General features: G+C 40.4%; 1 protein-coding gene across 4 annotated transcripts in view; it reads left to right on the top strand.

Moving 5' to 3' along the window:
- The window catches only part of DIS3L2 (DIS3 like 3'-5' exoribonuclease 2), a 354,030-nt gene that overhangs the window by 45,443 nt on the left and 292,860 nt on the right, over nucleotides 1-15,727 (top strand). For all 4 annotated transcript variants that reach the window (XM_040450689.1, XM_040450690.1, XM_040450687.1 and 1 more), the window contains 2 exons: nucleotides 10,011-10,159; nucleotides 10,702-10,859. In XM_040450689.1, coding sequence (XP_040306623.1) covers nucleotides 10,108-10,159; nucleotides 10,702-10,859 — 210 coding nt within the window. In that variant the 5' untranslated portion in view covers nucleotides 10,011-10,107. The remainder of the gene's footprint in view (nucleotides 1-10,010; nucleotides 10,160-10,701; nucleotides 10,860-15,727) is intronic.

Raw genomic sequence — 15,727 nt, 5'->3', positions numbered from 1 at the left:
TTTTCTTTTCTTTTCTTTTCTTTTCTTTTCTTTTCTTTTCTTTTCTTTTCTCCTTCCTTCTTCCTTCCTTCTTTCCTTCTTTCCTTCCTTCCTTCCTCCCTCCCTCCTTTCCTTCCTTTCTCTCCAGAGTTTATAGTTGTTAACTCAGTTTGTTTTTAAGTCATTTTTTAGGCTTAGATGCCAAGCTGGGGCTTTCCCAACTTAACCATTTTTATCAGAAAAATGATATTGTAAAAACCTTTAGTAAGAAATGAGACCTGAAAGATGGGTGTGTTAGTCAGAGTTCTCTAGAGAAACAGCACAAATACGATATAGATATAGGAAGATACTTATTATAGGGATTGGCTCATGCAATCATGGAAGCCGAGAAGTCACACAGTCTGCTGTCTGCAAGCTGAAGACCTTGGAAAGGTGGTAATGTAATTCAGTCTAAGTCTGAAGGTCTAAGAACCAGGAGAGCTGAAGATGTAGCTTTCAGTCCAGTCTGAAGGTCTGAGAACTGAAAGTACTGAGAACAAAAGATCAGTGTCACAGCTCCAGTGATCAGACTAGAGGGGCCAAATTCTTCTTTCCTTGGCCTTTGTGTTCTCTTCAGGCCCTCAACAGATTGGATGATGCCTACCCACATTGGGGAGGGTGAACTGCTTTACTGAATCTACCCATTCAAATGCTAATTTCATTCAGAAGCCCTCACAGACACACCCTGAAATAATGTCTATTATTATTATTTAATGTTTATTTTTGAGAGAGAAAGAGACTGAATGTGACTGGGGGAGGGGCAAAGAAAGACGGGGACACAGACTCTGAAACAGGCTCCAGGCTCTGAGCTGTTAGCACGGAGCCTGACGCAGGGCTTGACCTCACGAACTGCAAGATCATGACCTGAGCCAAAGTCGGATGCTTAACTGGGCCACCCAGGTGCCACAGCACACCCTGAAATAACATTTAGCCAAATATCTGGAAACTCTGTGATGCAGCCATGTTGACACATAAAATTAATCATTACAATAGGTTAGATTTCAGAGTTGCAGTGAGGAACCCTGAAGTGTTTTGAAAAAGCACTTCATAAAATACCTCCTATGTGAAATACGGATCAAAGAAAAGAAATTAGTGGTTGAGAGACCTGTTAAGAAACTGTTGTGATCTTAGGGCTACCCTGTTGGGACAATCTGATTTCAGACAGTGCTAATCAAGTTGGAAAGGAGAGAATCTATTTAGGACACATTTTGAAGGCAGGAGCGATGGAATTTGGTAATAGAGTATTAGTAACGGAGTGAAAGAGATTAGATGACTACTGTTTGTTGCCCAAGGATGATGATGATGTCATGAATCTGGATGCAGTAAGTATGCAGGCAGAAAATCTAGTTTGAGGAGAATAATAACTTGAATTAGAAACATGTTGCATTCAAAGTGCTTGCCAATATTAATGAGCAGGAAGTTGGAAAGTTGAAGAGCTTTGGAGAGCAGAGTTGGAGATGTAGATTTAAAATTCTTTAACAGAGGAGTGAGGTGAGGCTTAAGAATAGAATCTTGCAAATGGCAGAAACTTAAGGGGTAAGTGAAAGAAGAAGAATCAGCAAGAACATTTGAGAATTGCAGAGAGAAAGGAGCTAGGAGACTGTGGTGTCCAGAAGGGTCAAGGGAGAAGAGTTTGTAGTCCAAGGGCATGGTCAGTCGCATCCTATTCTAGAGGGGCTAGGAAAAATTAACTGGGAGTATGCTATTGTTTTAGTAACGAAGCTTTTCCTTCTAAGGAATACTGAAAGCCTTATTTCATTGTAGAGATGAGGACAAAATCATATTCCCAGGAGGTTTAAAGAGTATGTCATGGGGAAATAGAGTTATGAGATTAGACCACATTTTTATATTTTGGCAGATGGGAGTGAGAGAAATGGAATGGTAGCTGGTTGCTTGAATTGAATAGGAGGAGAACAGGAGTAGGCCCTTAGCTAGATTCAATGCTGTTGTGGAGGCAGCTATGGAGAGGATAATGATGTGGTAAAGTTCTTGAGTAGATAAAAATAAGGGTGAAGAACACAAATTGAGGAGATTAGGTTGTAAACATGTAGGGACCTTTCTAATTTTCATACAGGAAAGGAGGAGAGGATAGATGAAATTAGGGAGAATTTTCATCAGAGAGAAGAGTGAGTCATATAGGAGGGAGTTGGGAATTTTAGGTATTGACTGAAAATGGGAGAGTTAAGAGTGGGTTGACATTTCCACTTGCAATTATGGCATAGAAAATAGTTGGAAACCAGTCTTCTGACAACAGTTAGAAAAGTTGGCTTATGTCCATCACCAAAAAAAAAAAAAAAAAAAAAAATCTGTTGAAGGTATTTGAGAGGTAATAAGAGAGTGAGGGGCACCTGGATGGCTCAGTCAGTTAAGTGTCCGACTTCAGCTCAGGTCATGATCTCATGGTTCATGAGTTTGAGCCCCATGTTGGCTCTGTGCCAACAGTTCAGAGCCTGGAGCCTGCTTCAGATTCTGTGACTCCCTCTCTCACTGTTCCTTCCCTGTTCACACACACACTCTCTCTCTCAAAAATAAATAACATAAAAAAAGACATTCTTTAAAAAGAAATAAGAGTGAATAAGAAGAAAAAGGTTTAGGGAGATGAAGCTACTATTTGGAGTTATCTTTTATGAATGCTTACTAGTTTCTAGGGGGACCAGCTGAAAGACTAAGAAGCTGAAAAACTGAGCAATACACTTGATATTCTTTTAGGACTAGAGGGATAGGGATTGGAATTTGGGCCCTGCTAATGTGGGGAGTGTGTGGCCCCGGTGAACCACTCTTATTTGGTATTGGGATCCTGGAGGGCTACAATCTATAGGTAAGGAACTGGATGTAGATAGACCTTCACAGAAACCATATCTCCACTTTGAAGATATTGAAACCCTGAGAGCAGATTGATGTAATCTATTGTATTTGTCTCAGGTGGTTCACAGAAGCAAATGAAAATTCATTTGGAAGATGGTAACATTATGCAAGGCCTCAAATTATCACAATAGAAATTTTGCAAATATAATGTTTAGTCCATAATAAAAAGCACAGATGATCAAACAACAGGAACAAAATCAAATGGAAGCAACAGAAGACAGTATTAGATCCATCGGGGCCTCTGTTATTGGAGTTTTCAGGAGCAACTTTGATATAGTTACGCTTACCTTGTTCATAGAAAAGACATGATTTACCATTTTTAGCAGAGAACTGGAAACTTTTGAAAGAAAAAGGAAAATCTAGACTTGAAAGCATAATAATTGAAATTAAGAACTTAATGGGTGAGTTTGAGAGACTCGTTAGAGTCTGATTAGAGTCTGATAGAGCTGATAGAAAATTAGTGAAGTAGAAGAATTATTGAAGAGATTGAAGGAGACCTAGAGATACTGAAAAGTGAGAAGTGTGTAATTGGAGTTCACACAAAGGGTTGAGAGAGAATGAGGCAGAAGGGATATGGGATAAGACTGGCTGAAGACTTTCCATAACTGATGAAAGCTATCAAATAATAGTATTATTGATAAAACCAAGCAGGATTTTAAAAAAATCTGTATTTTAGTATATTGTAATAAACTGGTGGAAAACCAAAGATGAAGAGAAAAATTCCAAAAACTGCTGTAGCTGGGGATAAGGAATAGTACACTGTCAAAGAATAAAAAAATTAGACTTATGGCTGACTTATTAACAGAAACATTGAAGGCCGGAAGACGATGGAATGGTATCTTCAAATTACTGAGAGAATAACTGACAATCTAGAATTCTAAAACCTGTGAAAATTTCCTACAAGAATAAAGATAAAATTCAAATGTTTCAGACTTGACAGGTACTCTTTTAAATGCTCACAAGGGGTCCCTGGGTGGCTCAGTCGGTTAAGCGTCCAACTTCGGCTCAGGTCATGATCTTGTGGTTCATGGGTTCAAGCCCTGTATTGGGCTCTGTGCTGACAGCGAAAGCCTGGAGCCTCCTTCAGATTCTGTGTCTCCCTCTCTCCCTCTGTGTTTCCCCCCCCCCCCCGCCATTCTCATTCTCTCTCTCTCAAAAATGAATAAACATTAAAAAAAATTTTTTTTAATGCTAAAAAGACACATGTGGCTCATGGCTACTGTACTAGACAGCACAGATATTGAAAATTTCCATAATTTCAGAAATGACAGCCCTGCTTTTTGTATTAAGAAAATCACAGGGATATTTTGAACAACACTCTGTCCCCTCACAAAGGGAAATTTTAGATGAAACTGATACATTTCTAGAAAGATGCAAATGACTAAGATTGAAGAAATTTAAAAATCCAAATTATTTTATATGTTAAGACAGTATTTTTTTTTTTCTTATGATATCTTTTTCTGCCTTTGGTATTGGAGGAAATACTATCCCCAAAGAATGAGCTGGGAAATATTTTCTCTGTTATCTAGAAGAGTTTGTAATAAAGGATTACTATTATTTTTACTTTCAGTGTTTGGTATAATTTGCCTGAGTTTTTTTTACTGGAGGATTTAAAATTACTAATTCAGTTTCTTGTTATGTCTATTTAAGTTTTCTGTTTTTTCTTAAGTCAGCTTTAGTAATTTGTGTCTTTCTAGGAATTTGTCCATTTCATCTCACTTATCTAGTGGGCCTAAGTTTATTTATCGTATTCTCTTATAATCCTTTTCTGTAAGATTGGTAGAGAGGTCCCCTCTTTCACTCCTGTTTTGTGGTCAACCTGTGGAGGTGGAATGGACCCCTTCCCAATTAGTGGGATGTTTATTGATTGCACCTTATATAACAGGAGAATTTGAGAGAAAACTTATTACTCACCTAGGCAGAGTAGGGTGCATACAGACATGTCTGGCATGGTTTGAGTGAGGCAGGAGTGGGTTAGTTCTTTATAATGGCTATAAAAGAGAAGTTCCTGTGTGTAGACTGGGATTTGTGAAATTCGAATTTCCCCCTGGGGTCAAAGTTTGGGGGGCACATGGACTGTCTTATCAAGCTGTACAAATGTGTCAAAGGGGAAGGGGGAGGTAAGACTTAAAATAAATCAGTAGTCAAACATCAAAAAATGGAGCCAGGTTCTTTATCACAAGTCTTTTGTAAAAATAATTTTACTGGGGCGCCTGGGTGGCGCAGTCGGTTGGGCGTCCGACTTCAGCCAGGTCACAATCTCGCGGTCCGTGAGTTCAAGCCCCGCGTCGGGCTCTGGGCTGATGGCTCAGAGCCTGGAGCCTGTTTCCGATTCTGTGTCTCCCTCTCTCTCTGCTCCTCCCCCGTTCATGCTCTGTCTCTCTCTGTCCCAAAAATAAATAAACGTTGAAAAAAAAATTTAAAAATAATTTTACTTCATATTTCTTTTCTTCCTTTCTTCATATTGGATCATCTTGATTGATCATTTTTGTTTTCAGGTTTATTGATTCTTTTTATACCAACTCAAATCTGCTATTGAACCCTTCTAGTGAATTTTTCATTTTAGTTCTTTCAATTTGGAATTTCCTTTTTTAAAAAAAACAATTTCTGTTTGTAGATATTTTCTATTTGATGAGTTATTGTCCTCATACTTTAATTTATAAGTGGTTTCTTCTAGTTCTTTGAACATATTTATAATCTAAGCTTTGAGGTTTCTGTTGCCTAAGTCTGAAATCTAGGCTCCTCTGGAGACATTTTATTCAAACCGCCTGTCCCCCTGGTCCCTGTGTATGGGTCACACTTTTCCATTTTTGCCTGTTAAAATTTTTTGTTGAAACCTGGACATTTTTGATAATATAGTCTGCATTCTGATTCCTTTCCCCCCAGAGCTGTTTGTTCTCTTTGTTTAATGACTTACCTGAACTCATTCTTTGGAGTCTGTGTCTCCCACAGTATGTGGCTGCTGATGTCTCTGCTGGTTCTAACTTTCTTGTTTTTAAGTCTAACTTTCTTGTAGTTGCCCTTGGGTCAAGATATCTTAGTGGTCAGCCTATGATTGATCAGAGGTTGTGTTTAAATTCTTTGAAACAATGAGGCCCCATCCTTTGTCAGTGGTTCTCAAGAGGCTTGTGGGAATGCTTTCAAAGTTCAGGCCGTTTACAAGTCAGCCCAGGCTTTTGCTTTCTGCATTTGCAAGGGTCACATTCATCTAGGGATGAGTTGCCTTTTAATTTCTTTCCTGCATGGTTAAAGTCCTGTGCACATAGCAGGAAAACGTAGATTTTTTTTTTTTGTCGAGGCCTATTTTGATGGTCTCGTTTCTAATTCTCACTGTTAAATTTCTGGTTGATTTCCTGATCTGTTGCTTGCCCTAACTAGTATTGCAAATTCAGGCTAGTTGTGATATTGGCCTCCCTGATTTTTTTTTGTGCCTGGAATCATTATTGTTTTTGAAAATGCCCCTGGGCATGGAATTCTTTTTGCTGTGCTCCAGTGAAGTTTAGCTCCCTCTGGCTAAGTGCGGCTGCCTGTCTCCACAGCTGGCTCTCCCAGGTGGGACTTCATACCAAGGGATTGGGAGTCAGTGTGGGATGGTGGGAACTCCAGGTTAAACCACCACATACTTCTCTTGTTCTTACCGAGATTCAGTAGATTTTCTTGAATAAACACTTCTCAGTTTTTTGTATGTCTTTGGTCAATATCCAGGTCTTAAATAGTTGGTTTTGATAGTTTTATCTGGTTTTATTGTTTTTTTTTTTTTTTTTGTTCTGGGGGTAATATTTGTCACATTCCTTATTCAGCCTTTCTGGGCATCATTTCCCCTGCCTTCTCTCTCTCTCTCCTTCTGTCTCTGTTTCTCTCATTTTACAACATTTAAGTTTTATTCAAACTGAATTTTATTTCAGAACATGTTATAAGGTAGCACTGTATGGGCAATTATTATTATTATTTTAAAGTCAGCTTTATGCCCAGTGCAGAGCCCAACATGGGGCTTGAACTCACCAACTTGAGATCAAGAGTCAGACACTTAATTGACTGAACCACTCAGGGGCCCCATCTTTTCCTATTCTTTGCTGACTTGTTTTTAGTGTAATTTTCCTTGAGTGACCCTCCTCTGGTGTTCTCACTGCTAATTCATGAAAATAAACTCATCCACTCATTCAAGGAGTGAATATAAGCACATATTCTGTCCCGGGTAATATGGGAGTCACTAGGGTTATAACAATGAACCCAACCAAACATTCCTTGTCCTTTTGAGCTAGAGAGACAAGTTAGGTATACATCACACCAACTGGGATATTTGCTGTGAAGGAAAGTTAAGATGTAGCTGACCTTGGGACATTTGAGTTTGAGATCTCTGTCTTTATTTCATCTGGCAGTAAGTCCCCTTAATTTTGAACTCTTGCCTGCATCAGGACTTGATACAAAGCACCCCATTTTTAATTCTGGCTTTTGTTTTTGTATTGTCTTTTTCCTGCTTGCAGCTTGCCCCCAACCTTTCACCTTACCCAAGGCTGCCATGAATTGTGTTCTTAGTAATGGTTGCAAACCGAGATCATTAACTTGTTCTCCTTTGGAAGTTATTTTCCCCCTTGTTTTCGTAACATTTGACTCTGTTGGTTCTTTTCCTACATCTTTGTTACCTTTTTGGTTATATTTTCTACTTCTTAGTTATATTTTCTACTTCTTATTCTTTGCATTTCCTAAAAGTTGCCCTAACCCAGATTTTGTCCTGGGCCCCTACTGTATCAGTTTACCCTTTCTTGGCAATCTTGTCCATTCTAGAAAACTCTGGGTTACCATTTTTATGCAAATGACTGGCTAATTTATCTAAATTATGCTCTAGTTTCCAAGTATTTGGGGTAGGGGTATATACATAGAGGTACATATTTCCATGTATATAGGTATACATAGAGGTATGTATTCATGTAGTGATACATAATACCCTAAGTAGAATTCATTATCTTCTCTAACTTAGTGACATTGTGATTTCCCGGTCTCCTTGCTTAAAATCTTGAACAGTTGCCACCACTTCTGTGCTCTTGAGACTTCAGATCTGCCGGGTTGCCAAGTGGTGCCAATTTGTCCTGTGTGTAATACCATGTCATGGGTTTCTTCTTTTCAGTGTGTGCTTGTTCATCCCTGGTTCAGGCCTTCCTTCCTTTCTTTGAGTCTGCTCTGGTTCTTTCCTAAGGTGTAGCTGCTGCTCTCTTTCTTAGCCCGAGACGACTCTGAATCTTGTACTGGGTTCATTTTTCCTGAAACACAGTTCTGATCTGTTGTTCTTCTCTTCTGCTCATCCATGCTTCAGAAATTCCCTACTGCCTTTGAAAAACGGGATGCTTTTCTAAACCTTCCAACTTGTTTTATTTTCCTTGCCACTGCCTCCCTTCATATAGGCTGGACTCTACCCAGATGGATTAATGTTGTAAGAACCTGCGTGTGTTTTCCTGTTTGTGTCTCTATTTTTGCTTCCTTTTGCCAGCAGTGTGCTTTTCTCACATTCTCAGTTCTTAAGACCTTAACATCTTTCCTGAAGCTCTCAGATTTCCTGACCTGGAGATACTTTCCTTCGGCCATCATATGTACATTTACCCATAGTTAAAAAAATGTAGTGCTTATCACTTCCCAACTTGTATTATTTCACAATGATTTTTATAAATCTAATTAGCTTTTGTATTCTTCATTGTGCCTAGTGCAGTACATTGTAGAAGTATTTGTTGAATTAACGAGTGGGTGAATGCATTCTGAATTAAACCGTCAGACAGTCTGGCCTCCTCTGTATGTCCTTCCTATTACCTTGTTGTTTATCTAAGACCATCTGCTTCTCTCCCTTTTGTAATTTTTTTTACTTTATCCTTGAATCTCTTCATGTATTGCTCAGTGGCTTATTACCCTTTGTAGCTTCTCTTTTCCTGAGTTAGTATTAATTTCACTTTAAAGACAAATTATGTCATTTCAGTGAAGGATGTGTGTGGGAAATTTACAGGAAATGGAAGCTAGTGTTGAGAATGACATCTTGATCCATTTTATGGGAAAGAAGCCTGCCCACCAGGATTTTCGAAATTTGCAAGTATAGGCTTAAATCCCTGGGCTGGTGGCCAGCTGAGAGTAGAAAGTAGAAGTTGTGATGATGTGTTCAATATCCAGGTGGAAGGCCAGGGGCCAGCTCCAGGGCCCTGGATTCCAGTCCACTGATCCAGGCAGCTGCCTTATATTCTTTAGAAGCAGCTGCCTGAGCTTTTGGTCAGATGATTGGTTTGAAGTGATGTCAGGTAAGAGTAGGGAAATAGATGTCTAACTACAGTATTGCCATTTTTGGAAAGCCAGTGAACCACCTGGGGTTCCTTGCATAGTTCTGGATATCCGGTTGTGGTAGTGAATTAGGTTTTTTTTTTTTTGCTGATGATTTCCAAGGAATATTTACTTGGTTTCATAGATGAACATCATTTGTCCAATGTTTAATGCTTAGTAAATGCTGCATCTTTTGAGCCTAGTTTAGTACGTATTTCGTTATAGCCTTTAGACTCTAGATCTTTATACCTGTTTCTTCAAAATTATATTCCCTCCTGCTCTTGTCCATTTCAGAAGCTGAATGAAACTGCAGAAAGAACTCTTTTTTTTTTTTTTTTAATTTTTAAAATGTTTATTTTTGAGAGAGAGAGAGAGAGGGAGTGAGTGCACTCACACATGCAAGTTGGGGAGGGGCAGAGAGAGAGAGAGAGAGGAAGACACAGAATTCCAACGAAGCAGGCTCCGGGCTCTGAGCTGTCAGCACAGAGCCGGACGCGGGGCTGGGACCCATGGACCACGAGATCTGACCTGAACCAAAGTTGGATGCTTAACTGACTGAGCCACCCAGGCGCCCCAGAACTGCAGAACTCTTTAATTTCTGCCTCATTGCACTGTTTGTGGAGGTTTTCAGTTGAAGTGGCCCTAACAAGCAGTTACCTTGAAAAGAGACTCAGGACAGATGGTGTGTTCGTCTGACTGCCTAGGAGAAAGTGACACCTGGACCCAGGAGGGGCCCCACATTGTTTTTAATCATCCACGTACTAAATTTCCGAGAGCACAGAGAAGGCCCCAGGTTAACTGCTCTTCTGTCACCCATCTCTCTTTGGTTTCAGCTAGTGACACCTGAGCCACTCAAGGCAGGAAGAACTCTGAGCTGAGCAGTGGAGGCCTCTCTGGATCTGGAGAGAAGAGGTCACCTTGGAACCAGTAATGAGCCATCCTGACTGCAGGCTGAACCTCCGGCCCCTGGGGACCCCCAGAGGTAGCAAAAGGAAAATGGAGTCTACTCTAGCAACTGGAGACCTGAAATAAAATAAAAGTAGAACGGAATGCAGGGCGGGTCTTACGGGGCGGGTCTTAGGCTAAGGGAGGCTCTAATTCTTTTGGTGACTTGTTAAATATTCTTCTGTGTTATTTATTCTCGAATTAAGTGTGGTGTCTTGTTGTCTTAATTTATTGTTATATTGAGCACAGCTGTTTAGTTTCCTCCAGAAAAGTGACAGTCTTTTAGTAATTCCTGTTTTAAAAAAAAGTTTGTGTCTATAAACAGGAAAGCATATTGAACCCATTATTCAGATTACGTTCTGTGCATGTTGTAGTGCTGACTTATAACTCAAGTCTCATCTGTGTACATTTTATTCGTGTTTCCTAATCCATTCTTTCCTTTTTGTTACTATTTAAAATAATTATCAGAACATTTCATTCTTTTATTGGTCTTTCTAAATAAAAAGGTAAAATGTCTCCAGTTACAAAAATAGAGATGTTTGGTTGAGGAAAGAGTTGATTGCTGCCTCATGTTTCTAGGTGTGTCCTCTGTGGTTGGCCCACATGGTGTTGGTGCTTCGCCAGGTGACAAAAAGGCAAAGAGCAAGTCCGTACGAGGGAAGAAAAAGAGCATATTTGAAACCTACATGTCCAAGGAGGATGTTTCGGAAGGCTTGAAGAGAGGAACACTTATTCAGGTGCTTACAACATACTAGATGGCTATTCCTTGACTATGTGGAATCAGAAGTAACCTATTACTCATTAAACTGTTTATTCTGCATTGTGTGCGTGACGGAAATGATGAGCTCATGGGCACAGGACTCACCTTCTTACCCCTATGGTGCAGTTAGAGGTGGTAAGCTCCACAAGACACACAGACAGAGTGCTCTGAGATTTGAGAGGAAGGGGCCGTTACTTCCACTTAGGTCTGTCTAGGAATGTTTTATTGGAAGGGATATATTTGGGCCAGGCCATCAATTGATGCAGTTTGAATAAATGAAGCTAAGAGAAAGTGCTTTACAGACGGAGAGATCAGTGTAAGCTACCCAGACAGAAGTGAGAAATAGAGTTTGGCTCTAAGAAACGTTGATAGTTCAGTTTGCCTGGAGCACGTGGATACTAAATGTTGAAGAATAGGGTTGAAAAGGATATAGTAAACAGCAGCAGGCAATGTTTGTTGAGTGCTTTATAGTTTACAAAATGTTTTTACAAACTAATGCATTGGTTTGGCTCAGCAAATGTTTGTTGAGCCCACATTGTGAGCCAGGAACAGTTCATGGTTAGGAGTGTGCCGCCCGGGTGCGCTTGAGGTGAAGGCAGATGAGACTGTCTTTCTGTTCTTTGAGCGCCTGGCCCAGGGTGGGCAGGCAGTCATGTGAACAGATGATTTGGGGAGAAATGGTAAGCTCTCAAATAAAAATGTTACCAAGGTGTATGGAAGGATGTTAGGGGGAAACTGGAAGACTGTAGGAGGTGACGTCTCGATGGATATTGAAGGATGGCTAGTTCGGGCCTATTGCACGAGTGATCTGTGTGCGGTAACAAGGTGTGGAGAGGCAGTGGCACTAATGGGGACATGAACTTGTGAAACAGTATAGAGTAAAGCAGCTTAGGTCTCCTCAGGCATGAAATATGAGGCAGGAAATAGGTAATGAGGTGGAGAGGGAGGCAGGACCACATATTCTTTGAATGAACTCTATTTTATAAATTTTGGATTGGTATAGAGGTATTGCGGTGTGTGACCCAGCTCACTTGAAAATGTCGATTGTGTTCCATTTTCTCTCATCCTGAGAGCCCACTTTCTATATTTGCGGCTTTGGCTGCAGACCCAGCCAATGAACACACACTGTCATCTTCTTTTCCTTTTTAATCACCTTTTTGTATTTATCTGTATTCAAGTGCACATATGATTAATACAGACTCTTTTTCTTCATTGTAACCTTTGACCCTGTTATCTACCCCCCCACCTCAGCTCCTGGTTTCTACGCCCTGCTCATGCCTTATACTCCAGCCTCTGGCAACCACTAATCTGTATCCCTGAGCTTGTTTTTTGTTTGTTTGTTTGTTTGTTGGTTTGTTTTTTTAAAGATTCCACATATCAGAGACCATACTGTATTTGTCTTTCTCTGTCTGACCTGTTTCACTTAGCATAATGGCTTTGAGGTCCATGCGTGTGGTCACAAATGGCAAGATATCATCCTTTTTTTTTAATTGCTGAGGAATATTCATTGTATATGTGTGTGCATGTATATACACCACAATTTCTTTATCCATTCATCCATCAGTGGACACTTAGGTTGTTTTCATAGCTTGTCTGTTATAAATAATGCTGTAGTGAATACGGGGTGCACTTATCTTTTTGAGTATTTTTGTTGACTCTTGAATGGAAAACTTTTTAACAAACAAATTGATCTCTACGATTTTAGAGGTACTATTGGCTTTTTTTTTTTTTTTAAACTTTCCCTGGATTTCTTTGACAAGGCCTCTCAGAGTTGAAGCTGCATTTGGACATTTGTCCATTCGTTAATCCATTCATTTGCTGTTTATCATTGAGTCCACATACCGAAGTCTGTGTTATCTAAAGTTTCTGGGCCTTCATCTTGTTTCATGTACGAAGACCCTTTGTGCCTTTCTCATTTTCATCTCCTGCCACTCTCCTCCAGGTACATGTTGCTCTATTCACCCTGCTCTTTAAGACTTTTTCTGTAAAAACTCTGCTCTTTGTTTTTTCTGTGACTCGGTACACACTGTTCCTAGTGCTTGGAATGCTTTCTCCCATTATCTTGATGTAATTGTACTTGACCTTTAAGTCCCTATCTAAATGTTACCCCCTTTGAGAAACCTTATTTTAATTCTCCAAGCAGAATTGGCCATGACTATTTCCTGAAACTGACTTTGTTGTTTACCCTTTATTCTAAAGTTATTGTCATTTCTTGGCATTTATGTTTCCTCAAATAGGCCATTCATTTCCTTATGGGTAGGGTTGTCTCTCATTCCCACATATTAGCCCGGTGCATGGCATTTGATTGATGCATAATGAGTTTATATTGAGTAAATATTTATTTATTGAGGATAAAGTAAATAAAGGATCAAGGTACTGTCTTCTGAAGAAGAGTGAGGGAAACTCAGTTGTTATAACTTGGAAGAAAAATTGCTTATAACTTTGGTTACAGAATTTTTAGAGATACGGTGAAGAAAATATTCTACGATGATACAGGTTTTGCTCCTTCTATTAACTTTTGCTTTTGAAGCAACTCTTTGCTGATATTAAAACAAAACAAAAAGCTGATCAATATAACAACTCTCTTTCCCAGGAGTTTGTAAATGATTCCTCCTGGCTTGTGACATCATGAGACTCTGCAGCCAGAGCCTCCCTTCACAGATGAGAACAGTTGTTCTCTGCAGATGGGGAGAGGAATGGGTTCCAGATATGAGGTCACCGTGTGAAATATACAACACTGTAAATAAGATTTTCAGAGGCAGGGAAACAGAGTCCATCTGCTTTCTGATATGAAGTTAATGTGTACAGGCCTTGATGGTAAGATAAAAAGCTAGACAAGAAAAGCTATTTGAATGCTGCTGGGGAAAATTAAACTTATTAGATATACTTGTAAGTATTTGTTAACTTTTGTGTTCAAATTTGAGTATATTGTGACATCCCTTTTTTCTCCCTATCCTGAGAAGAAACTTTTATTGAGCGATATTAAGGAGATATTTTAAAATAGGAGTAGGATAATATTTTTATTTTGTTTTCAGTGCTTTGAACAATAATTTGACAGTTCATTGGTGTTTTGCCCTATGTGGGGACGTGGAGTCCATGGTGACCAAAGGAATCTCTTCCTTGTACTTGAAGTGACCAGCAGTAACACATGATTATGTACATGTAGTTTTGAAAATTTGTTGTTATAAACAAGTTCTCACATCATACGTATGTACTTTCTCTCTCCATAGGTGTTGAACTAGGGGGATTATTATGGGAGATATTGGAAGAAACGAGAGTATGGGATAGACAGGCCTGCAGGGGACTTAGGTTTGGGGTGATGACCAGAGTGACACTGGGTTGGATGGTAGACCTGGCTGGTTTCCTGATCTCAGATGATGCTTTGGCTGAAGGTGGGCTCAGGTTGATCCCCCAGAGCAGGCTGAGGCATGATGTCAGAGTTCCCCCTTAAATAGAATATTGGTGTAAAGTTGTTATTGGATCTTGGAAGAATTCCTAGTCCAGGAAGAGAGGACAGGATGGGTTAGTTTCTAAGACCATCATTTGTTACGAGTGAAATCGGCTGGAGAATGTTTGGGTATGAATGAAAAAGAATAGAGGTGACATTACAGTGGACTGACCAGCATTTAGAAGGCACAGATGATCTTCATAACATTACTTCCAGGGCTGGTGGGAGAGCTTCAACTCTGCAGACATTCAGTAATGAGCTCATGTTTCTTGACTGCCTGCTAAGTGCCAGGCATATGCCAATGAGCGAGATAGATCATTCACTGGGGGAGACAGGCAAACACAGCTACGACATAAAGAGGAAATTACAGCCTGTGCTGAGTGCTACTAGGGAAGTAAGAAAGATGAGAAAGAAGAATTAGGGGGAGCCACTTTCTATGGGATGGTTAGGCTGCTCTGAGCAGGTGATTTCTGAGTTGAGATGTGTAGGGTGACAACGAGCCAGCTCTCAGGAGAACTAGGCACAGAACATTATAGGCCGAGAGATCAGGTAGTGGGAAAATGGCAGGCAGGAAAAGCCTCGGTGTTTTTGAGGAATATGAAGAAAGCTGTTGGACATAGTGAGCGAAGGGAATTACGATATGGGAATAAGCTGAGAGGCAGCTGCCACAGGTAGGCTGTGTTGGAGAGTTGGATTTTATTAAAACTGAAGGGTTTCAGTAGGGAGAGGGCATGATTTACTTTATGCTTTAAAAACATCTCTCTGGCAGTTGTGAGATGAACAGTCTCGAGTGGGAGCTGGGCGACCCTGTAGAAGGCCAGCAGGGTGAAGCAGGTACAAAAACATGGGTGGTGGCCGTGAGGATGATGAGGAGTGGAGCCGGACCTGGCAGGATGCTGATGGCTTAAATGCGAAGCAGAAGCAAAAGGAGGAATGAAGCATAATTCCCAAGTTTTGACTTGAGCAACGAGATGGACAGTTTTGCCGTTCACTGCGGTGGGGAGGACTGGGGGTTGGAATGCGGTGCTGGAGTGTGGAGGGAAGGGAGCAGACGGCAAAAGTGAGAGATGAGGCCCTGGTGATGAGTGTGGCAAACACAGAGGCAGTCTGAGGCAGTTACAAGCGAGGACTCTGGAACCAGACGGCTTGGGCTTGGATGTCGTGTGCAGGTGGGCACCTCTCAGTACCTTGGTGTTCTCATTTGTAAGAGGGAGGACAGCAGTACCCAGCTCATAGACTTGATTGGAGGGTTAAATTAGTTGATAGATACAAAGTTCTTAAAACAGTATGTAACATGTAGTAGACTTAATGTAAGTGTTATTTGAGATTTTTTTTTGATGGCTATAGGAGAAACCTTTGTTACTCAACTCAGGGGGTTGCTGCCCACGGAGGGTTAG

This window comes from Herpailurus yagouaroundi, unplaced genomic scaffold (genome assembly GCF_014898765.1).
Source record: "Herpailurus yagouaroundi ecotype Mexico unplaced genomic scaffold, PumYag 202, whole genome shotgun sequence".
Classification (NCBI taxonomy): Eukaryota; Metazoa; Chordata; class Mammalia; order Carnivora; family Felidae; genus Herpailurus; species Herpailurus yagouaroundi.
The sequence above is the reverse complement of the archived record's forward strand: the minus strand, read 5'-3'. Positions and strand labels throughout refer to the sequence as shown.